This window comes from Heliconius melpomene, chromosome 13 (genome assembly GCF_056956725.1).
Source record: "Heliconius melpomene rosina isolate 202511_hmr_F chromosome 13, ASM5695672v1, whole genome shotgun sequence".
NCBI lineage: Eukaryota > Metazoa > Arthropoda > Insecta > Lepidoptera > Nymphalidae > Heliconius > Heliconius melpomene.
This window is the reverse complement of record NC_140401.1, coordinates 16,378,122-16,404,597: the sequence shown is the minus strand read 5'-3', so window position 1 is coordinate 16,404,597 and position 26,476 is coordinate 16,378,122. Positions and strand designations below refer to the sequence as shown.

Here is a 26,476-nt window from a genome sequence, read left to right as displayed (position 1 = left end):
CAAAAATATGAAGAAAAAACTGAATAAAATATACCTATTTTATTCCATCTACGTAATAAATATCTCATTGATGTGCGAAGTTTTATTTTTGTATCTTAAAAAATAATATAAAACATAACGAAGCACAGACACACACATCATTGTTGTAGGTAGGTAATTAAAACAAGTGTTTGGATGCTCGTATGAAAATGTTTATTGATATCACAATCAAGTCTACACAACTACCGATACCCAATATTCGTGTACACAGCGAGTACAGGAGACACCAGACACGTCTCTCTCTATACTCTAACTAAACATTCGATACAAAAATTGGCTAATTACGATTTTAAAATGCAAAAAATCCTGTGGCGTGCTAACTCCTATCGAGGCGGAGCTACGTGTCGATTGGGAAATGAACCTGTACTCGATACAAAACCTACCATTATTACAATCATCGAGGAACAATAAATCGACCAATTTGAAAAACAGAGTTAAGAATTCATGAAAAAAAAAAATTAGTTTAAGTTGAAAAGGAAAAAAATACGCATAGAGATTGCGGCAAATGAGAAGTTATTGTCTTAAAACACTTCCGAAGTCCGAACCAACTGGCGATAAACACGAGATATTCATACAAGTACATATACATATATAGTAGCTAATTATATATATATACATTTACATCAGTAGAGTTACAATTAGGCACATCAATTGTTATAAAATTACGATTTAATTCGAAAACGTGATCCTGTCACCGATATTTAACTATTCTACCACGGTCTAACACTTAGGTGAGGTTTACAAAGTTTAAAAGTACATTAAAGTCCTTATATCACTGGAACGATGCAATTTAAGTTATCTAATGCTCGTGTTGGTGAACGACTGGCGACTTCTTTCTCTTATATAATACTAAGTATATAAGAAAAGAGCTCAAAGCATCCGAGGTCGGGGATAGTTTGATAAATTTGTACTTTAGTCCCCGCGGCCTCGACCGGCGCCGGGGCCCGGCGCTAGTCCGTAGCGTACGAATAACTATATATATTTGTGTTTCGAGATATATTTAAAATTACCATCTAATTTGGTCGTAGACCTACATTACTGAAACTATACTAGCATAGATAGGTGGAGGTGAGTATGGAGCGGCTGCCCGCTCGTAGACACTGATACACAGAACGAAACAATCTCACTGGACGCTATTAGGGCACTCTTAACGTATTATGTTATATAGAAAGACAGCAAATATCGAATTACTTGGACACAAATCACATTTCATAGAAATAAACCTTCAGACGCTATCTACGTAAGTGCGCCTACGACTCGCGAGTAGCAGCAGGCAACAACGAGATTACATTATAAAATGACATTTACGCTAAAAACAACTGCAATTTGAACCTCTACATATTTAAACGTTTAATTAGTAACACGTTTTAGTTTAAAAAAGCTTAGTTTACGAACATTAATGACGAATACAAACAAACAGTTATACGATCGCGCGTTAGTTCTATACTAGTTACGACACATAGTAAAGTAAGTTCGAAACTTTGTATTATTTAATAATTGTTAAATTTCGTTAATAAGCTGACGTGACACTGAGACGTGCTTTCGTTGGCGACATCGGTCGCTCGTCGCAGGACTCGCGACGTGTTGGAAATCCCGTTGTCGCTTCGCACTCGTCAAACGGATAAGAAAACGACAATATATAAACTTTAACCTACGCGTAAAATACTACACCCATAGTTTTATAAATCTTTGATAATCAACTAAGGTAAAAGCCCGCTACTCTAGAACATCCCTGATATCTGTTGGGTGGTGAGGGGAGCGGTCGGTCGCGCGCCACACGCCACGCACACGTCTCATATTTACATTAGAGAATCGATTTTTAAATATTAAATATATATGAAAACGTGCAATTACAATAGCTTTAGAACTTAACTACATAAATTGAGTAGTTTGAAGTGTTAATGTAAAGATTATGTAAAGCAATTAAAATAGTTCAAAATGAAGTTGTAGTGACACTCTGACTGACCGCTCCCGCCACAGCTTATCGTAATTCGACTATAGCCCTAAACCCTCTATAAGCTCTATATGAATATAAAATACTTACGACTATAGAATTTTTAAAAGTCGGTTGGTGTCGAAATATGAATCGTTAAAATGAGTTATGTTAAATAGTAAATAGAGCAGTCCAGCTGTCTGTCTGTCTGTCGCACGAGAGGTACGAAACTTGGACGGCAAAATATTTTGGTGAGAACAGACTTGCGATGCGCATGCGGTCGACCTTAACACTATCTACATCAGGTATAGGCTATAGCACTAGCTAACACTCGGTGGAAAGCTTTGGAATCACTATTGATAATGGTGTGGTAACATTGTAAACTCGGATTTAGAAAAACTTTATATATATCTTAGAGTACGTCACGCAAAGTGTTCCGACGAACTGGACCGCGATATTCTAAAACGTTAATCTACAGACAAAATCACATTTATATTAAGACAGTGTAAAAATAATATTTATAAACATTGGCCTATGAGATAATCATTAGAATTCATTGTACTTCATCTAGTTGAAAGCTTAACTTTATTATCACACATACCTATAAGGTAGATACATAGAACGTCGAATATATAAAAGTTATTCTACGTAAGAGCTAGTGGTAGTGTTGAACCCACTACCCGCTACGCGCTACCGGCTACGGTATCCACTACCCACTACCCACTATGAGTATCAAACGCTACGAGCTTCAGATCAGACTTGTGACTTCGCGACGACGTGCGTCCCTGTAAAACGTTGCCTCTCAAAACTTGCAGGCGTTCTATAGTTTAGATTTTGATATCGTTTGTTTGCCAATTTCAGTAGAGATATTATAATCTCACAGCATATAACCATACTATCCTATACATATATTAGTTTACTTGAAAGTGCGTATTCAACGGTAGAGAACATCGCTTGAGCGGACTACTGTGCGACACCTAGAACATTATACACTAGAAGCTGCGTCTAAGCGTACGTAAAGTAGGGTAGGTTCATTCAGTCGATATAGACTTACACAGACAAACGGTTGAACGACTAACTTTATATACGAATACGACGAGAATCACCTTTGAAACATTTAAGTACTAATGATTAACTAAATTTAAATCTCTCGCTATTAACGCTTCGTTTCTAAACATTTATAATGCATATTTATATTCAATATTATCATAAAATATATTTAAATACAGCCATAATTATTGAAAAATTACTTTTTGTTCAGTGCATATAGAGTCGAAATATCTTAGTTTTTAAATATTTAAAGAGACACCATTCTAGTCTATGGAAGAAACATTTCAGTGCTCGAATAACTGAAAAATCGACATAAGAATTCTGACGTAGAACAAACGTTAAAAATTGCGTTTATTTAATCTATACATCTTATAATTAACTAAAAATATACGGTACAGACAGAATCCTCCATGACTCGCAGAGATTACATATATTATTTCGAATAATTAACATATATATTAATATAATATAATAATTATTATTAAAAAAAGAACTTATCTGCGGCTAGAATGATATCTACTACGTTTGAATATTCTAGAACTATATAATATAATGATATAAACAAAACATTTAGCTATTCGTCTAATACGGGGCGAACGGAAGATCTACTGAGGCAAATAATAAAGTACAGTAGGGTAGACGAGTTGTGGCCACCCTGAAGTTTCTGTACTTTAGCGCACTGTTCACTCGGAAAGAAAATAATGAAAAGGAAAAATCTAATCTAAAATCAAATCTGCGCAAACATCTGTAGGCAATTTCAGGACGGCACGACTCATCGACCGTACTGTGTTATAAGTAAATGATTATTGTCTGACACTGGGTTATTGTCGAGACAGCAGCTCAGGCGATTCACGCCTCTATAACAATGAGTTTAGGTACAATTACGGCGCGCAATCTACCACTGTGGCCAACTTGTGCTTTACGGGGATTTAGATATTACAGAATATAACAACTGATGATTCTACCACGATGATTAGACCACAGCAATGTTAATGTTTGCGTAAATCTTTAATTGTGATTATCAATAATTAATTAGCTAATAAAATATTTTAAAAAGCGTAAATCCTCGTCCTACGACAAACATTATAGACAGGCCCACGGCAGCCAAATTAAAAAAAAAAACAAAAACCAAGGACAAAAAAAGGAAAAAATAAAAGTAAAATAAAAAGGGGTATCTGGATGTTTATTTACAATTCTCTCCATAATAACTATATGATTAATTATTAATAAAGAAAATAAATCTTAAGCAACATTCATCGCTATCCCCTGATCACCAAAAAAATGTTTATATTACGTTAATGGTTGCTACAGCTAACAGTAAAACATAAAATACCCATACATAATTATGATAAAAGTGTAAGCAATTAGCTTCGTAGAAAGCCATACACCGCAATACAAAATCACAGTGGGGAAAAAAACAAACTATTCGGGCCATACAAGATCAAAAACTTATGAACACTAAAGCAAAGTCACTAACAAATATCTTGTATTTGTACATTGTGTTATATAATTAATTAATTATTGTCGTTAATCAATAAACCTATAGGTCGACCTGTTGTATGCGAATGTGATTTTATTTAGAAAATTTATTGCAACAACCCAAATTTACATTCGAATAGACACACGTACGGACAGTTTGAGTTTTATATATAACATACAGTGTAAAGTCTATGTAACGTCACTTGGTATAACGACGAAAATGACTTAATTGTCAGCGTCATGTGTACCAAAAAAACTAACAAAATGAAAATCAAAAACAAAAGATGTTTTTTTCATATTTAATACCTATTATTTTATTTCGTTTTATTATTAAGGTTTATTATTTACAAAATTTATACTAGATTGGTAATAATATAAATTTATTATTTTTTCAGTCCATTCAACAACCACTGCAGTGTCGTTATGTAGAGTTTACGCTGTATTTTACTATATATATCTAGTGTATACGACCCGACATGCCCCTCAATACTTATACATAAGTGATAAGGCAATATTAAATCACGACTAAAAATTAAAAACAATAAGCGATTCATTAAATCTATGAAAGATGCACTCTTAATTATACATTTGTTAATACACTTAAATTAACCCAAAGTTCCGCAAAATAAAACAACTTAATTATAAACAAACTTAAAATAGAATATTTGACTATCATAGGACCTACGTCTACAATCTAGATATACGATGGTTATTTTTCCTAATAGTAATAATTATAATAGTTCTCAGTAAGATGAATAGTTCTCAATAAGTTAGACAAATGATACAGATAAAAAAAGAATAAGAAAAATAAATATATATATTTTTGATTAATCCCAGTTCCACAAACGGGTCAAAAAATGACGAAAACTTATGAATTTACATCATGACACTTTGTTGTGCTACACAGAATAAACCTATTATAAAATATCAAATTCGTTTCGTAATTACAAAAGTAATTTGCCTTTCGGAGTAAGCCATTAAAATCATATTACTAAATGGCGCTTTAATTGAATATACACAGCTATTCAGTTACATTTTCTAATAAAATAATAAAAATATATTTAATCGACGTAAAATTGCATTTTTTTTCATGATATTAATAATCATTATCAGTTTGATAGTCAAATAAGCTATTTAAAAAGACGCAAGCAAGATGAAAGTAAATCAATACTAGTTAGACTACAGTATAGCTTAGAGATCAATTGGTCTAGGCCATTAAATTTACAAATATATTTTAAATACGAAACGCGTCTCACAATTTGAAATCCTATTGTGACTTTATTATATAAAATACATGTCAATTATTAAACATTCATAACCAAGTACGAAAATAAAAGTGTTATATGAGGACACTGTGTAATTGTATGGAAAAAGCATTGTATAAAATAGACTAAAATAACCAAAGAAAGAAAAAAAGAAGGCAAGACATAATATTGAAACACAATCCGACTAAAATGAAAGAACAGGATAACTAACAGACAAAACTGGCATTTTGAATATTGGATACAATGCTTCGATACAAGTAGGTAAGTAAATAAAATAATTTAAAAAATCAAAGATGTATAAAAGATAACTAAAATTATCGTCAGGCAGCTACAAGTCAGGACTAATGTGCTACATTTTAAAAAACGGCGTTTAATTATATTATTATAATTTGTTGTCATTTAAAACATTAGATTTTTAGGAAATTTTGAATAACCTATCAGTAAACATTAAAATTCCATAGATTATGGTACAGGCTATATCATCTTAAATATAAATTATATAGAAAACAACTAAAGCGAAATTATAGAAACACATAATTAAACAATAATACCTAGAACGCTAACTGTTATTATAATTTGATTATATATACAAAAATAGATAATTAATAAATGAAATCAGTGCGATAAGTAAACAACGTGGACCTGTCGGATTTGAACGGGGTACCCAGCAATAGTTTAACGCAGAACAACGTCCCACTAACTAATAATAAAAAGAAAGTCGTAAATATTCCGCTTGATAGTATCAACAACTTTTTTCTATCTAATAAATGTACAGGATAACCTATAAATGTTTATTTCGTTTAAACTTTTAATAAGACTATTAAATATATTTTTTTCGTTTTATGTAGTACTGAAAACATTTAAACGGGATATGAACCTGCACTTAAATATTTTCAATATTACGACCTATATTGAAGCTATAGAAGCCACTGTCCGCAAAAAGCTTCATTTGATTTCACACAATTAACCAATTTTGAAAAAGATAAATTCGCAAGAATCGGTTAACGCGGTGTTATATTTAATTTTTTTTATTTAGTATAATATTGTATCTATAACTATACAATCCGTCACCACCTATACAAATAGAATATATCTACATAATGTTTAAAGTTAATATGATTAAATAGTTAATAAACACAGCATGTTTGTCGGTTTGATAGAAACCACTAAACTACGTGATATGGAACGTAAACATAAAAGTAATGAATCTCAATACCTAAATCAATAAATCAATATAATTGACGCGATGTCAAACTAAAGACTACTTATTATATAAATATACATCAATACACCAGTATATCAATACATTAATTAGTTAACTAATTAATTAATAAAACAGTTTTTAATTTGGTAGAAACTCTAAAGACTATTAAACATATAAAATATTAGTAAATGCAACCTACACTCACCATTCTCTTCTAACATAACCATATCATAGTAATATCATATCATGTACAAGTAAAATAAAAATAGAATTTTGTCACTACGCGTATACATATACTTAAAATACAACTTATTTTCCTACATTAGTTCGCAAATAGGAAATAATAAAAACACAATAATAAACACATCTAATTTGTACACGATTATAGTAAACAATACACATTGTCTCGTGTAATAATTAATAATGAGTGAAATTTTGGAAAAAAAAATCACTAACTACAAGCGACCCTTAAAGCTTCGGTTAGTGCTATAATATAACCACACCTATATTATAATATAATCAAATACAATAATTAAAAGCGGTTTACACGACATGTGAACGACAATTCCATACATTTTAATAATAATAGAAATATTACAAGTCGTACAATTGCCATGTAAACCGGGTCTATAGGACGACACACGAGAACATTAAAACACGCGTTCAAAACACACTAGTCACAGTTTTGTATATAAAATTGCAGTGTGAAGACGGTTCGGGGTTCATTACTCGTTGGCCCTTATTGTCGAACTATCGAATATCCAACCATATACATTGATTCGTCAATAAGGGCCGCGAGTTGTGCGTTACGTAATAATAATAAAAAACATAAAAAATCTTAGCGTCCAATATATATCGATATTATATAATCGATTGTGTATCGACACAATCACTATTCATAATCGATTTCGTTGAAACTGTTACAGTTATTTCGTATCGTCGTTTTGTTACAATAATCCCACATACAATATCTCGGTATATCTTCACATAGCTTCAGTTTATTGGTCCATTTATAGCTTTACTAGTGGGCGAGGGCTTTAACTTCAATAATCCATATATACCACTGTGGTAGCACGGTGGTCAGTAGTAACATCTTTACTGGTGGTTAGTTGACTCGTGGTGGTGGTTGTAGTATCTTCGGTAGCTATCTCTGGTGTTCGGTGGTTATCTCGCGGTGGTCTCAGTCGGTGTACCACAGATGCTGTTGCGGGTGCTGCGGCACGAGGTACGTGGGCGAGTAGGGCTGAAGGTAGGGCAGGCGTGTGCTGCCGTGGTGGGCGGGCGGAGGTCCAGTGACTCCGCTCACTCCGCTTACTCCGCTTACCCCACCACTGAAAAAGAACAGGTTTATAGAAATATTGTAATTTTTTTATTTAAATTTGTAAAGAAATTTGTAATTAATAAAGTGTTGAGAATTTTTCAAGGTTTTTTTTTATTATATTGCAATATATATTTGGCGCTAATACTCAAACACATAAGCAAATAATTATTAGCTTTTGTCACTATTTTTTTGCCCCATGGTCAAATAAAGTATTGACTAAGAATCGTGTATGACATACTTAAATGATCAAGATAATTTTGAAAGCAGGTATAATACATTGAAAAAGTGATGTTATAAAGTGTACCTTATAGTAATCCTTAATAAAAAGATGTCAGTTATTAAAATGTATTATTATGTTGGATTCGTCCTCGAGATTAGCGCGTTCAGACATAGAAACTCCTCCGTTTTATAATTTTGTTTTAATATTAATACAGATATAATAGCTAAAAATTAAATTATGTTTTTTTTTCGTGTAATTCTCATCAAAGAAGTACAATTATTGAAAATCAATCTTGTAAAATAACCAATCTTATATAATTTTGCGTACTTTTTTATTATTTACTATATTATCAAATCGTGTCGCTAATAAAAAAATGCTGCAAAGGTGCTGTAAAATACGATAAATACCAACCAATTAATGAACATGACTCAACTTACGTATGGTAATGATAAGTGGGCACATACAACGGCGGCGGCAGGTACCCGGGAGACACGCCGCCCGGGGACAGCACTCCGCCGCCCGCGCCCACACCCACACCCACACCACCCACCACGCCGCCAACTGCGCTCACTGTGCCCACTCCACCCGTGGCGTGACCGCTGCTCACACTGCTTCTGGGAGAAACGAAGGGTTAGTTACCACTTTTAGCAGCGACATTCAGAAATTGCAACTTAATCAAGGGTCAATTATTCAAGGGATTATTAGACCACACCTAAAAGTAAAAAAGTAGTGACCACTGCCCACTCCTTGCCAAACAATGTTACATTTTGACTCCCTTTGCTCACTAAATGTGTGATACCATTTATAAATAATAAAAATACATGTGCATAATTAAATGTGATCAACATTTTGAAAGATCAGCTCTCACGATTGCATTTTGCATTAAATTGTATTTTTTATTTCTTATCGAACGAATTAAAAGTTAATCTTGGTTCTAAAATTTGTATGTATAAATAACATAATTTTTGGGTATTCAATTCATTCGAACTTATTTGAAAGCCCACTTAAGACCCACAAAAAAAGCGAAACTCACTTATAATGCGGATGAGGGTGGTGATGCCACGCGTGTGCCGCGTGCTTGTGGGCGGCCGGAGGACCCACGTTCACGCTCATGCCCATTCCGCTCACGCCGCTCACTCCGCTCACTCCGCTTACTCCGCTCACTGCACCGCTTACCGGCAGGTAGTCTCGACAGCCGCCGCTCTATATGGAAATAAAGTATGTAAATAAATCAGCTTCACCCTATACCCCGGTTGGTATACATCAAGGGCCTACCAACGGGAACTTAGTGTTAAGATACTCTGTTCCCCACTTTTTACCGGATTTTTCGGGGCATTGCGTGTTGAGGGGGCGAAACTCAATGCCGGGCTTTTGTCTTGGTGCCAGAGCGAAGAAATGGAAAAATATAAGAAATAATAATTCATTCCTTGGGTGGGTATCGAACCCACAATTGTCGCGTTGCAGTCACAAACCTCCCAATTTCTTTAGATATCTTACTTGTAAGTGTTGGAAATTCGAAATCTTTAGAGACAGATTATTTTATGCATAATATTTAGTTCCATATATATTATGTCTAATACCTACATTTTTAAAAATATTTTTATTATTATAATATATACGGTACTTACGCTATCTCTCTTGTGTTGCTGCGTAGGAGGAACATACTGATTGCATTGATAGTCATTCGTTTGGCGTACCGTCGAACCGCTCTGAAATAAACAGATACATATAATTACAACTTATTTTGGAAATAATTATATCACCATATCAAATATTAGGCCCGGCGTCAAACTGCACTAACTTTGTGGGCTCGATTACCATTCGGGGAAATTAATTATTTTAATATTTTCGCTCTCAAAGCTCGACGTTCAGTTCCGACGCTAACCTCAAAAATTGGGCAGTACGTGGGTAACGGAGTGCCTTAACATTACATTCCCTCTGATCCTGCTATATGCGGAAAAGCTAACAAATAATTACATTATAGTGCGCGGCGGCGGGCTGGTGGTCGCGATGCTCGAGTTTCGCTTGCTCCTGCTGAGCGAGAGCTAAAAGTCGCTTTTTCTGGCTCTGCGGCGTCGCTTGTGGTGGGGCTGGCGCTTGGCGTTGTTGTAGCTGTTGTGGTTGCTGTTGTTGTTGTGGTTGGGGTTGTTGCTGCTGTTGGTTGTTAATTTTGTTGTAAGTATTTTGGGAATCATAATTAAATTAGTATATGAAAATTTATCTTGATTTTTTAAAAAAAATAAAACAAGAAAAAATATAATTATTCTTAAATTTTTGTACGATACGAAAACATTTAACGATGTTATGTTTGAACGGACAGTCTAATAAAATGTATCATATATATATTCATACTTCAATTATTTTCATTTCCTTTCTCTAGAAGACAGTGCGGCATAGAACTCCACCCCTGAACACAAATATCTTGAAGATTAAGCAAAAAATTTAGGACGGAATGTTTTAAATATTAACACTAGGATCCCTCTGCCTACCCTGCTACATGCGGGAAATAGCGTGAAGCTAAAAAAAAAATCAACACTCACATTATGATGATGACACGGCTGCTGCTGGTGCGGCTCGTGTTTGACGTGACGCTCGTCACGTGGTGTCTTGGCGCTGCATATGACGCCGGTGGCCACTGACGCCGTTACGTTTGACACGTTTGACACGCCTGACACGCCAGTCACTGCTGTTGCCGTGTTGCCGTTTATTGTGTGCACGTGCGTGTTTGCTGTTGAGTTTTGTTGACAATCGCCGCTACCTGCGATTATATGGACACTTCTCTTATTTATAATATATCAATATTATAACAATTAGAAATTCACAATGAATTATTATTTATTTATTATTTTATATTAGTTTTGGATTTTCTTGCTGTATCTAAAAACGTTTTTCTGCAGCGTGCCAAAGGCAATTAATATTTTATAATAGCTAGAATATGTCATCTTCATTATCAAGTAAATTTATAATCTATTTACATATTTTTATATTTCTTAAATAAAATAATCACCTATTATAACTACAAATGGTGTCTTCAACAAAGAATTACTACAGAAATGACTAGATACAGAATCACATGCATCATTATGCATGTTATATTATGTTCCATTGAAAACCAGTATGGCACTACAAATAATAAATATAAAAATAATAATAATGCACATCTTTAAGCCTAAAAAAGATCAAAATTTATAAATATAATATGGTTTCTATATCACTCCATTTTTAATATTTCCAATATTGCAAAAATCAAATGTATACCTTATATAAGCAGTATTCTAGTAGAAATTTAATCAACAAAGGCATTTTTTTGTATTCAAAAATGTTATGTATATAGCAAATAAAGAATGATATTGAATACTGTGAAAATTTTAATGGATTCTGGATATTTTTTATGTTTTATATTAAAATAAATCACCTCTATTATTTTTGGGCTCATTTTTATTATATCAGTATATTACTAAAATGTCACTACAACACTATTGTGTATTAAAGTTACATCAGTTAATAACTAAACCTCCAAGTACTGTAATTATTAATAATAAGTCACCTCTGTTATTCCTTGGCTCGTTGTCATCATCAGAATCAGATATGGTGATGACTGAGACCGCCGGTGAAGGAGTGTCTCTTATGGTGATTGTGTGTGGTGCTGCGCAGGGGGCGTCCCACGTAGTTGTAGGATTACGGGCTCTGTTACAAGAAATATATAAGAAATATTAATTTCCATTATTCTAAGATATAGTAAGATTAGTAGATCTTAAAAATCTAAAAAATATCATTATTTACACAGAAAAGAAATACAATTAGATGATGATAATTCATATAACATGGCCGTCGTGGCGCAGTCGCACATGCGGGCGAATGTAAACGAGTGGTTGTGGATTCGATCTCCATTCGGGAAAATATTTAATACTTTTATTTCATCACTCGTATAATTGTTATTTTTTCAAAGTATTTTTTTTCTTGTTTGTTATTAAACCTTTACACACTTACTAAATAATCAATATAAAAAAAACATTAAACTCACGTATGATCATGGTGCCTGTGCCGTGACGGAGGAGTGCCTTCTTTCACTCTCTTCTTTACCGGTGAAAGCTGTGTCGCCTCTTTCTTACCGCCACCGCTCGCCATACTGGATTTTATTAAGATATTGTTACTTTATATTTACGATATATGTACTATATATGTAAAAAATAAGAAAAAAAAATAAGACCAGTCATTTTAGTTTTCAGTTACCATTTCAAAAATAAAAAAACATCAAAATCGATTAATGTAAATGTAATGATTATGACACCATAAGAAAAGTATATAGAAATATGAAAAAGGTTGATAGCATATGGAAAACGTTTGATTATAATTATCGCATTGATTGCATAATTTAATTATTATATAATCTTATTGTTGGTTTAACTATTATAATAATTGAAATAGTCATATTATAATAATTCTATGTAATATAACAAAATAAATTGTTAATCAATGGCAATAAAACAGTAGTTGAATAATAATGAAATAACTTTATAGATGAAAAAAAACGGAGAAATTAAAAATCAGAGCATAGTAAAAAAGAACAAAAAGAAAAGAAGCCGTGTCTAACGCTAGGTGCTTTGTAAGAAAAAGGGCCATAAAGCCTTGAGTTAAAATGTCTGTATGAAAAAATAAAAGCTACATATAAGTAATGAGTACTAAGTCAGAAAATATATCATATCCTATATCTTATAAAACAAAGTCGCTTTTCGTGTCTGTCTGAACTTTCTAACTCTTCTTCTTCTAAACCACCCAACGGATTTTTATGCGGTTTTCACCATTAGGTCGAGTATTTCTCAGGGAAGGTTTATATATAGTTTATTATTTGTACATTCTTATGTAAATTAACATAAATACGATAAATGTGTATAAAGTCCTACCCATTGAGACACTTTCGCGCATGCGCTGCTTTAATGGTAAGTACTACATGAAAAAAATGTACTGGAGTATTGTTCCTCTTAATAAGATCTACAAAAAAGTCAGCGAGAGCATATTCGTATCTTTTAAGAATAACGTGTAGTGATCATATTTCTGTTTAAAAATTGTAATTTCAATATATTTTTTATTGTGAGGGATATTTTTCCATAATGGTATTAATCCTTATCTTTTAAAATTCTTTATTAAATTTCTACGTTAAACGAAGATAAAATTAGCTTTTTACACTATTTCAAAATTGCGAAAAGTTTTAGAGAAAAACGCATTTAATTGTTGACATATCCCGCCGTTGACACATCAGCTGTATGTTACTCAAGTTTCACTTATCCCTTACTCTCAGCATATAAATAAGTATATTAGTTACGTTGGCCATTTAATGTAGATCAAAACTGTCTTTTACTGTTTTTCATTTTAATAAGTACTTTAGAAGTTGTTACAATATCAAAAAATCCTTGCTGCGAAACGGCTCGCCACTCGCCATGCAATACAAGCGCGCCTGTCTTACCCGCATCGGTGGTTCAGTGGTAGAATGCTTGCCTGCCACGCGGGCGGCCCGGGTTCGATTCGCGGCCGAGGCATTCTATTTAATATTCCTCACAGGCAGCTACGTAACGCTTGCTTTTCATCAGGGACAGAATACCCTCTTCAGCATTAACCACAAGCTCGAAAAAAAAACCCGCCTGCCTTTATAGCAACGAAGATTTAGATGCGTTTGCACGTATTGGATAATTGGAGTTGAATGTATTATTTCAACGCGATATATTTGGTTTTATATTTTTTGTAGTAGTTATTAGTAGGTAGATTTTTGTTTATAATTTCTTCCTCTTCCTCTTTAAAAATAGTCATTTAACTATCTAAAAATAGTCATTTAAATATATTTTAATAAGTACTTGAAAAGATTAGTAGCACAGATTTAAAATTACGGTACCTACTAAAAAATCCTTATTGAAACTACGAAAATGCGGGTTGCATTAGGGTTTAATTAATTTTCACATTATCTTAAGTGCTTTGCAAACATACATTATATGAATAATCCAGTAGTAAAAGCGGGCGAAGCCGCAAGAGGGTCGCTAGTATATAATATGATGATGATGATTGTATATTAGTTATTCTGTATATATTAGCACCTGTATTGATGCGCTTGGTGGTGCGGCTGGTAGTGCGGCACGGCGCTCGTCTGTTGCTTTGTTGATCTGTTAACAATGGACGCATGTAATCTATTTCTTCTATTAATATATTTTTATTGTCTTTTTTTATATTACTATTCATTTGTTATTACTATTTCCAATCTGTGCAACCATCTAGTTAACTTTATAGCGTCAATAACCGGTCGATCATACTCTACAGTTACTGTCAAACCACTCACCTCTTGTGCGTATGGTGGTGGTGGTGGTGGAAGTCCCACACGTCAGGGTCAGGAAGGGGCGCGGGCTCCACTATGAGGGGCGCTCGCCACTCCCCTACTTCTCCCACTCCCACGCCTACCCCCACGCCAACCCCATGCTGGTGAGCCGCTGCCGCTGCTGCTGCCGCTGCTGCTAGCTGCTGCACCTGGTACGAGGGAAATAATGTAGATTGGAAGGAAAGAAGCTACAGTGTAAAATAAAATATTGTCTAACTGTAAACAATCTTAATTACCGCAAAAGAACTGAATTCAATAAAAAACTTAAATTCATTATACTTATTATTAAATTAGTTATAATTTCATATAAGAATGTCAGCTTAAAAAGATTTAACATTATACAATTAACCATTAGTCTTTTTTTGACGTGACAGTCTTAGACAGACAGTGTACAGCATGGTCAGAAAAAAAATGTTGTGTTAAAATATTTTTTTTCCGGTCTTTACTCTTTTTTCCGGTTAATTGTGTATATTAAGACATTATAGCGCAACTCAAACACGCTTTTTTACCGAAATAGGAAAACTAACATAAGTTAAAGTAATAAATTATAATGGGAAAATCTAATGTAATCCTTAGAAGTGGACTTTACGGCCAATGTATATAAAATTAATAATACATATAAAAACAGAAATGACATAAAAATTGTGAATGTGTGAGGAAATAATTGTATTCGTAGGTATATTTTATTAGTATTAATCAAAAACCATACCGGATAAGGCTGACACAATATCGATGAAACAAATTGATGCGGGAACGGTTCAGCTGCGCGAGTAGCATACTGCCTCGCACCTCCTACCGCCATGCGACCGCCACCATACAACTGGTACTAAAATTGAAAAAAAAAACAAATTGTTTAGTTTTACGCTGTATCCCGCATATAGCAGAGAGTTTCCTCCTTTCGGCACAATTTTCAGTAAAAGTGTTGAGTGTCGGTAAGACGGCGTTTTGACTCCTTACCAGAGTGAGGAGATAAAAATGTCTGTCACATTTATAATTCGACGTTGAGCCACTTGAAGCTCCTTTATTATTAGAAAAAAAAATGATGTACGAAAATATTTATGAAGCAAAGAATGAGTGGTAAGAGAGGCATGGAAACCTTGGTAAATTATAAGCAAATATTTACCAAATTATCATACGGCGCTGCCCTCAGCCTCTGCTGGTTGATAGTGAGTGCCAGGTGGTGCGCGGAGGGCGCCGCGGGGGCCACCACGCCGCCCACGTACTCGCCGCCCACGCCGCCAACGCTGCCTGAACGACGGCAAACCTGAAGAACAGAATAAAATAATATAAAATACTATTTTCAGCTTCACGCTGTACCTCACATTACACTAGGTTCCTGAGCCTTGTACCGTTGTACTCGACGCTGCGCTTTTTGTATTGTTACCATAGCAAACAATTAAAAAATTAAACTTCTCCGACTGTAGAACAAGCCATCCGCCGCATTTGATACAAATAAAATGCCTGGTGTTGAACCCCACCAATAACTATCTCGTACATTGGGATAGGCAGAGATAATCTGGTGTTGCAATAGTATTAGCCAGTTAGGTCAGTTTGAATCAATTTCTATTTAATATATTTTTATTAATAAAAATATGACAAGCAAAGCAACTTTTGTTAATAATGAAATAATTATTGACAAAAGTTGTATTGTTAAAATTAACAATAGTCTACAAAATTAAAATATGAAGACAATATGTTGCAACTTGAAAAATAAAAGATAAATTTAGACTCACATAGTTACATACTATTTTACTATGAGAAATAAATGTGGTTACATAATAATTTCATAGTTTAAAAAAGTACAAAACTCGCTTTTCTACACTAAGTGCTATAAGTGCTTTGGACTGAATCCCCTACCTCCATCATTTGAACGGAGGCCTTGACGTTGTTACAGTGCGCGTAGTCAACGAGGTGCGCGAGTGTCACGAACGCGTGGTTTAACGCCTCGCCCGGCGTTATTCTACGTTCCTGGAATTTTTTACTTATGTAAATTAAAATTGTATATATAAATAAAAATATATTTTGTCATAATAATAAACAACATGTATTAAATTAAAGGATTCGATTTTTATTCGTTACAATTACTGAATAACAATCACAATTTAAGTGTAGTAATAAATAAACAACATAATACACACCTGGTCCATAGTAAGCATTCTCTTTAGTAAATCAATGAATTCCCTTCTATCTGCTTTCTCTGCCAAGAGTTGGCCGCCTTCAAGATCTGTTGGTACATTTACCTGATAACAAGAAAATAGCTACTTTTAAACAAAAGAATAATACTGTATTACGTACCTTAAATCGCATTTAAAACAAAAAAAATCACATAACTATATTATACTAAGGTATGAAACTTCAATATTAACATAAAATTTATTTATCATTATTACTAAAATCACTTTTATATGAAATACTAACTTAAACAATTAAAATCAAATTATATTACATAACCTAATTTACAATTAAAAAAAACCATTAAAAATGTCAATACCAACATAAGCCCAATTTATTATTATTAGCACTTTTATTAATAAAATAACTTCTAAAAATATTAAATTTAATAAAAAAAATCTAAACACGTCTAAAATAAAAGAAAAGGCACTAAGAATAACGCAAAGAACAACCACATTATAATGAAATAACCTCGAAATGTGTAATCTTAGTATTAAATCAAAGTTTTTATGTCAGTAAAATAACATAAATATTCATTATTTGCATATAAAATCACATTTTTATTAATTAATTAATAAACTCACGTTTATAATAAATGTTTTAATGTTAATATATTATTATTATATTATTGTATGGTTTCGTAGTATTCATTTAAATAAACAATATAACTTCACATTATATCCCGCATATAGCAGGATAGGCAGAGGGAAGAAATTAAAATATTTTACCCCCCAAGTGGCAATTGAACCCACAACTGACGCGTTTATAATCAGATGCTCTGCTGCTACACCACGACGTTCTTTTACTATTTATCTATCACATGTCTTGTAACCTTGTTGGCATTGTTTATTTATAAAAAATATAGGAATTTTGAGAAAACTCTGCTTAGTCACTAGAATGAGGAAACCAGAATAAACCAAAAAGAAATCGACCCCACAACCATAACAATTAAGTTTGCAGTCTAAGTAACAACTTAATAAGAGAAATTGCTTAAATTGGATAAAGTATAATTATTTGACGAAGCGTGTAATTGTAATCGCTATGGTTATGGGTGCGATTCCCACTCTGAGGAAAGAATTATTTAATATTTTCAATTCCTTGCTATGGTAATAACACCTAGCCCGGCGTTGAGTTCTACCACTCAACACGCAATGACTCGAAAATTGAGCAGGTGGTGGAAAACAAGACAATTATTCGTAAATTATCTTACCTGTCCAATATCATCGAGACAGTTAAATATATACTTCCTCGCCTCCTTACTCTTGATGCCGGTCTCAAGCTCATGTTCCTCGGGTGTCTTGAGTCGCCAGAATGGGTATGTACTGTCCACGTCTCGGTAGAAGAACTTTGCTGTTTTAGATGCGCTGGAATATATGAAATGTATAAATGTATGTTTCCTTTTAATCTATTTTGCAATTCTTGGTAACATAAGTGACAGTAGAAAAGTTTTACTATTTACATGTTTTATAAATAATAAAAAGTACTGTTTTTAAAGTTAGTACTTTAAAATCAATAAAATCAAATTAAAATTAAGTGTACATATTTTAAATGAAATCTTAAAAGGTACTTATTTATTACCTATTACTGTCCTAAATTTATAATTTTTTAACATTACTATGAATAGAAATTTTACTTTTGAATTACTGTATAATTTTTGTTCTTCATTTTACAGTGGCCGCCACTCAATACATTATAAGCAAGCAGAGCCGAGCTTATTAAGCAGAGAACGGACGTGTCTTAATGGAGAATGGAATGTTTGAACGCTAGGTTCCAAAGAAAAATGATAAAAACAGTATAAAATCTCACCTGTTAAGCATATGTTCAGTAGGCAAGCCCTGGGTCTGCGATATGTATCTAATCTGATCGTATTCCGACGAACCGGGGTACAATGGCCAGCCGAGAAACAGTTCGGCCACCACACAACCTAAGGACCACATGTCGATCGCCTCACAGAACGCCAAGCCTAGAATTATTTCTGGTGCTCTGGAATGGAATTAAGGAAATTACAATGTACAATACAATATACTTTTTAACACACAAAAACCCAAAAAAAAAAAAAGCTGGTCTATTTCATTCATATTGCAGTCTGTTAAATTAATTGATTAAATACAGATGTAGATATAAGTTTCCAGTAACACTACTCGCTTTTGTGCATTTATTTATCTTTATTATGTTATGATTCCTAGGGATAAATATAAAGTAAGATAAATCAATATTAAAGTTACCGAAATTAACTTATCGATAAAATCTAAACATCTTAATACTGATACTATATCAATTTATTTTTAATCAATTTTTATAATATTTACTCCGACATTTTTAAATATTATCAGATAGACATAGGCAATTATGCTGCATTAGGACAGAACCTGACAGTTAATGAAATAATATAGTTGTGAGTTCGATCTGAGATTGAATATATTCCACCAGGTGCCAACCCCCCCTTTTTGAAAAGTTCCAAAAGACGCGGGTTCAGCTCCTGCTACGTCAAAATTTATATACATTATCTAATAAATATTATCAGGATTTCATGCATTCGATGAAAAATAAAAGCTGACAATTCAAAATATTAAACACACACTTACCTATAGTATCTACTCTGTAAATACGTATTGCACACAGCTTTACTGACGTGCGACGCGCTACCGAAGTCTATCACTTTGACCCTGTAAGGCTGACGAGACGGCTCCACTAACATTATGTTTTCTGGCTTTAGATCCGCGTGGATGAGACCCAATTGCTGGAAATATTAGAAGTTTTATGTTATTATATCAATGTACATAATCACAAAAGTATGTATAAAGAAATACATTTTCATTAATTATATCTAATAAAATAAGCAAAGTGTTATAAAAAAAACACCACTAACTTTAAGTTTAAGCAGCGCTGTCAACACCTGCTGCAATATCGGCCGTATGTACTTCAAGGGTAGCGGCGAGAACTTGTTCTGTTTGAGGAAGTCGTACAAGTTCTGCTCCAGCATCTCAAACACGAGGCACGTGTGAGAGCGGTGCTGGAAGCACTCGTACGCGCGAACAAAGTTGAACTCGTCCGCCGACTCTTGCGAGAGGCGGGAGAGGATTGATACCTGATGGGATTGATAGAATAATTAAATTTATAATTTTTAGCATTTTATTTTAGCTTCATGCTATTTCCAGCATATAGAAGTGTACATAAATGGGATTTAGTTTTAAAACACTCCGTTTCCCACATTCCGCCGAATTTTTCAGGCATTGGGTGTTGAATGGCGATACTCATGGTTACGCTTTGCAAGACTCGAGTGAAGAAATAAAAATATTAAATAATTTATTTCCCCGAGTGGGAATCGAATCCACAAAAAAGATGAGCAGGTATAACGTGAATTAATTAAATTATATTATAATTTTTTTGTAATTATGATATTAAGAAAAAAATATTATTTTAATTTTAAGAAAACAAACAAAGTAAACAAAACGCTCATTTATCTTTTACTATTAAAAAGACGACAACAGTACCTACGTAAATAAATAATGAAATTTACAAAACACTAAAAGAAATTTTGGCTGTATTGAATAGAATAAGGAGGAGAATGCTCCGTATAAATAGATAAAATCTTTCATAAATATAGTATCGGAACCAAGTTAATAGACCGGAGTATAATTTATATATAACGGTATAAAAGAGGAATTCTTTTCAGCCATATAATATCGAGATATGATCTAAGTACTATAAATACATTAGAATCGGGGGTATCAGTGTAGAATGATCTGACCTACAAGACAGAAATGTTTAACTATATTTTTGCCTTATCTACATATAATGTTTATTTATTTGATATATTAATAGTAATTTAAATATATGTTCTTTCTTATAATATTGTTCTTTCGCGTAATATGTTCTTTCTAATTGAAAAAAAAGTAAAGTATTCCAAAATATGTTTTTGATAACATACACACGTTTCAGTCATTAAACTCTAATTAGGTAGTATAAAGAAAAAAATGCAAAAAAAAAAATTTTGTCATGTTCATAAGTATACCAAGGTTTATTTAACTTTTCAACTGCAACATTACCACTTAAGAGTAGAAAGATCGATATATTGGAATAATTAAATAATAAAATTTTAAATACAATATGTCGTTGTAAAATATATATGTATATGTACAATATAACTATAACAATATATATATAACTATATTATATACAAAGTTGGTCAATTATCCAATCGGTTGGGACGTCCAAAGCGCCATACACCGCGGGAGCACTCTGGTGGGTAAACACAAACATTTTGATAGCTGGAACGCAGCCAGGCGGTGTCGTAAAGCGACTCACGAGAAAATAACGCTTTTTGATATATAGGACATGAGTGTACCGTGTAAGGAACAACACTCGTTCTATATTTCTGTTCATTGTATGTAGGTATCTACTTGCATCTCTATTGCAGTAGTGCTCTGATGTATGTACTTTGTTGGTTTATTGCATGTTTAACGGTTTGTACGTTTTTCCTTAACTATTATCGTTCAAAATATGTGTACGGTGGGACTATAATTAATTGAATAATATAATGTGATTTGAAGATGCAATTTATTATATTTACTAGTATTAATTACAAAAAACTAAATGAATCTTAAGTTTTTGAAACCTTTTATTATAAAATGTATCGTGAACATTTATTGTCAAAGTCAAATAATTGAACGAGTGAATGAACTGCTACTTCCTTTACTTCTATTACAGTGTATACCTAAAAGATATATCTTGATGCTCATCATTATAAACAACTCACCTAAAAGGTGAAAGCTTTCAAAAAGCCTGATAAAATATGACAAAGGTCCTTTTTAGAGATAAATTTGTTTACTACGTTTTTCGCAGAAAGATTTTCTCTTATTTTATAAAACACTTAATTTGGTAAAGGATAACAATAGAATAAGAAAGAGTTACCAGGAAAAGCACCTAATTTTTTTCGGACTTTATTTATTTAATCTCAATTCTTAGAGTAGAATAAACTTATAATCTTTCTTTTTCATGGATCTCATGCTAATAATAATAATAACCTATTGTATAAATATACATAAGCGAAACAAAATCAATAAAAATAGAAAAATAATTATTATTTGTATAACTGATGTGAGATCACGAAAACATACACTAATTTTTTATAGCTATAAACATTCTAATCGTGTATATTTATACATTACTTATACCCTATATAAAATTATATTCTCGTCATATAAGTATATAGATATTAAGGATAAATAATATATAGTAGGTACAAACCTCAATCTGTCCCTGGCGTGCATAGCTGGGATGGTTCTTGAGGATCTTGATGGCGACTATCTCGTTGGTGCCCTTTTTCCAGCACTTCACCACCTGCCCGAACGTGCCTCGCCCGAGGAATTCGAGCACCTCGTACCTGAAATTACAATATGAAATTAAAACATATATTTTTTTACAAATGGTAAATTGGTTTTTTGGTCTTCAATAATGAAGAAAATTAATAATTAACTTATAAAATAAACAGTATTATTATTCGGCGTTGAGTTCAGTCACTCAACACGCAATGCTTCCAGAATGTGGGGAACGGAGTGTATTAACACAAGGCTCCCTCTGCCTATCCTGCTGAGCACAGGATACAGCGTAAAGCTAATTTCATTGATTGATTTGATTTTAGAATTATTATTATTTTTACACATGATTTATGTTAAACAAAAAAACCGAAATCAAAGCATCATACCTTCAATATTTTCCTGCAAACCTAAACTAATACGTAATCCTTTATTTTTTTTTATTTGGTCCAATACAAATCTACAAAGAAAACATTTCAATTTATGAAGTTGTCGGGATGCCGTTCCGCTTATTTTGATAAGTTTTTTTTTTCAAATGCTTACGTTATATTTAGCAGATTGAGAGCGGCACCTTCGTTTATAAACACTTTTCAGAATTGGTTTTCATGGAAACTGTTCCAGATTCTATATTATTTTTCTTAGAAGTAATGTTACGAAGAAAATAAGAAATTTAATTTAAGGAAAAAGTGAAAATTGTAGAAGATCTGACGGTATTAAAAGCAATTCGACATAGCCTTATAACTTTTATGACAACCCTGAACAATAATAGCTTAAGGAAAATTGTCGAATTTTATATATATATAGTTCTGTATTAACGCACTTAAAACACATACCTATTCGACGAGGAGTATAGCACCTCATGCTGCACCAGCTGGTAGTCGCCATCGCCACCGCAGCCGGAGCCTATAGCGTCGTATTGCGTAGCATCAGTTCACATCGTGGTACCGTGGTATGGCACAAGCACCAAACCGCGCCCGCATGAAAACATAACGCACTAACATTAGCCCCATTAGAAAAATGTACGATACTTATTTATTATTTATGGGTTGAAACGGTTGATTTACTAACCTCGATTAATATGAATCGATAAATCAAATATTTATAGCGTTAAATATATAGGAGTATTGAAAGATATTAATGTAATATACACTGTTACAATGTAGATTTAGTTATTTGAAAATAATTCTTCATATTATCCTGCCAGTGTACTAAGAAAATAAAGAGTGTATCAAATTTATGAAATATAATTAATGTGTGTGTAAGTATTTTATGTATTGTAAGTGTTAATTGTGATAGATTGTCTTAATTACTAATAATAACTTAAAAATATAAAATTTTGATAACATTATTGAAAGATATAAATATTATTTATTACCTTTTACGCAATGTAAAGTAGAGCCCATATTATTTATAAAATATACATCTGATTTTTAATAGGTATATTTTTATTTATTTGTTACTATGTTTATCTTTACATATTTTTTTTATTTCTTGAATAAAAAAATATAATATAAAAATGGTTTTAAGCAATTTTTTTATCGCACGCCCCTCAGTCACGTTATTAGGTACCTACGTCAAGATTTATTTGAATTTTCAAAAATATGTTAATATATTATGATCAAAGTAAATTTTCCAGAATTCTGATAAAAACATCTGCCTGTGTATATAACTTCAAGTATTGCGTCAAACATCTGCGAATAATTTAAACAAAAACGCATATTGCGTCAGGCGAGAACGATACAAGATATCGTGGAATATCTAAAACAATATACTTATTCATAAACTAGAGATTAAACCTGGCTTTGCCTCAGAGCAAATTAAATAAAAAAAAATAAGGAAGTTCTTGTGTTATGTAGTTTATTTTATATCTTACATGTTATGCCTAACAGGAGACATAAAGAGATTATGGACAGCTCTTACAGCTACATAATTATATTGTGATATAAGTAAAAATATCGTTTATTTATTAAGATATACTATTTTTTATAGAAAGTATTTAAGTAAAAACTACACTTCTAGCAAGGTTAGAAAAAAAGATATTGAATAGCCAATTATATTATTTATATGTTTAAAAAGTGAACAACTCACTTTTTAAACATATAAATGTAGACTACACCAGTGATTGGCTTGGTTGACATTTAAAAATGAAGGTTATCATTGATTATAAAATATATACATAAAACAACAATACGTATATGTCATATTTATGCTTTAAGACTTATAATCTACTAGCGGCCCGCTCGCGGTTTCACCCGCGTGAACTATGTTATTTTTAATTTCTGTCTCCATGGCTACGTCCTAGTGACGTCTATGCAAAATTTGAGACTTCTAGCATTTGTAGTAACGAAGTTTCATACAAACTTTTGACCCCAAAAAAAACCCTTTAGAAGTCGAATATTGCAAATTCCCGTCTTAGCGAGCACCTACGTCCTATAAATCACTCCTATGCAAAATTTGAGATTCCTAGCACATGTAGTTTCTGAGATTTCGTGATGAGTGAGTGACCTTTCGATTTTATATATATAGATATTAGGTACATTTTTAATATCAACCGCTGACATTTCTAATTTTAGATACTTTTAGTTAATAATAAATAATTATATCAATATTTCAATTTCCAACTTATAATGCACATTAATAATACTTCAAGTTCAAAAAAATCAAAGTCAACTTTATCTTATTAATAGACAAAGTCAAAGTCAACTTTATCTTATTAATATCTTATTAATACATAATATCATACTAGGAAACTACAATTCCCATACTTTATAATTTCTAAGTAGCGGCAATATTACGCCATAATAAGTAATAACGTATGTTGTTAGTACAAACATTACCTACAAAACATACGTATGTATGAGTACGTACGTGTGATGAAATTACACGCATTTAATCGCAACAATTAGGCCAATTATTCTAAGATTAACTCGTGAGTGATTGAAATAAAGAAGATTTTAATAATGCAAGCGCACGCAAACACTAGCTACGTATTATTTTAATTATAATAATATAATAATAAAGTAAAATTTCTGAATGTACTTTAAGATGCTTTGGTAGAAGTTATTCGCACAACATAAAAACATTAAAGTTCATTACAATTGCCATGAAAATTAAAGTTGGTATTAATATTTATAGAATATCTGTAAATGATCCTAAAATATTTTCAAAGTAAATTAATTATATTCATTCTAGATATTATCGAAGAATGTTTTGAATAACGAAACCCTTTTAGCTAAATTTTGAATAATAAATATTCAAATTTGGTTTCACAAAATTTCTGTAGCTAACAAGAAATACAGACATTATTTCTTATGTCTGGTGTCGAGGCATAGCGCGGTGTTGCGTTTCGCAATGCCTCCAGAATTTGGTGGAAAGTGGGAAACGGAGTGTCTTAACACTAGGTTCCCTTTGTCTAACCTGCTGTATGCGAGATTAAATATTTATCAATCAAGACAATCTACCATGAATATTTCTTTGCGAAATCAGTAGTGGTGAATTGTGTAGGTGTACAATGTTGTGTTTATATAGTAGATGTAGTATAACAAATTGGTTGACCGTACGTTTGTTACCTTGCGGCTGGGCCGGGTGGTTGGCCCCGCCCGCCGCCAGCTGCTTGCTGTGCGCCGTCGTCGTGCCGCCGCGCCCGCCCGTCCTGTGCCGCGCCGCGCCCGCGCCCTCGCCCGCGCCTGAACACGCCGCGACCAACGACTGGCGTGGTTTGCTATCTCCCACACTGTTGACAATCAAAACATTTATTTACATTAATCACTATTTTTATATACAAACATACAATGATGATCATGACAATGATGAAAAAGATCAGATAGGTTCGATCGCTCTTATGGCTGAATATATTTTATTTACTTCCATAATACCTACGCCGTGTAGAAAAAGAGTGAAGTGTTCAAGCGAAAATATAGTGATAAATTACTTTACTCCTTAAATTTCTATATTAAGACAGACAACGTAATTGGAGGAACTGAGGCGTGCATAATGTACCAATTATAATTAGTGGTAGGAATTTCTTAGCCAAATGATCCTCTTTCATGACGTTTTAATTAGGGCCAATCTCATATATCTCATGATTTCTGTGACTGTAATGGCAGGTTTATTA

The 26,476-nt window shown here is 32.8% G+C and overlaps 1 protein-coding gene across 2 annotated transcripts; it reads right to left on the bottom strand.

Annotated features, from left to right (window-relative positions):
• Positions 1-169: 169 nt before the first annotated feature.
• Hipk (Homeodomain interacting protein kinase) lies at positions 170-26,085 on the bottom strand. Of its 2 annotated transcripts, XM_085196384.1 has the most exons (21): positions 25,923-26,085; positions 23,196-23,265; positions 22,295-22,430; positions 19,914-20,132; positions 19,630-19,784; positions 18,851-19,027; positions 18,255-18,408; positions 17,011-17,112; positions 16,730-16,840; positions 15,996-16,136; positions 15,582-15,698; positions 14,837-15,021; positions 14,598-14,663; positions 12,536-12,640; positions 12,059-12,198; positions 11,052-11,269; positions 10,489-10,665; positions 10,140-10,220; positions 9,545-9,714; positions 8,949-9,125; positions 170-8,301 (listed from the first exon to the last, which is right to left on the bottom strand). In XM_085196384.1, exons 4-21 carry the CDS (start codon positions 20,025-20,027, stop codon positions 8,151-8,153), a joined length of 2,541 nt encoding a protein of 846 aa, XP_085052510.1. In that variant the 5' UTR covers positions 20,028-20,132; positions 22,295-22,430; positions 23,196-23,265; positions 25,923-26,085; the 3' UTR covers positions 170-8,150. The 2 variants fall into 2 exon arrangements, with proteins under 2 accessions (XP_085052510.1, XP_085052509.1); XM_085196383.1 differs by lacking the exons at positions 23,196-23,265; positions 25,923-26,085 and having other exon boundaries at positions 8,949-9,122; positions 22,295-22,424.
• Between the last annotated feature and the right edge of the window lie 391 nt (positions 26,086-26,476).

What these genes read in the sequence shown, in the direction of transcription:
- Hipk (XM_085196384.1), bottom strand. Translation starts at nt 20,027, where the DNA reads ATGCTGGAGCAGAACTTGTACGACTTCCTCAAACAGAACAAGTTCTCG. An exon ending in CACCAAGCGCATCAATACAG is followed by an intron (nt 12,641 to 14,597) that starts GTGCTAATATAT and finishes AATAAAATCCAG; the next exon opens with TATGGCGAGCGGTGGCGGTA. An exon ending in CACAGGCACCATGATCATAC is followed by an intron (nt 12,199 to 12,535) that starts GTGAGTTTAATG and finishes TTCTTGTAACAG; the next exon opens with AGCCCGTAATCCTACAACTA.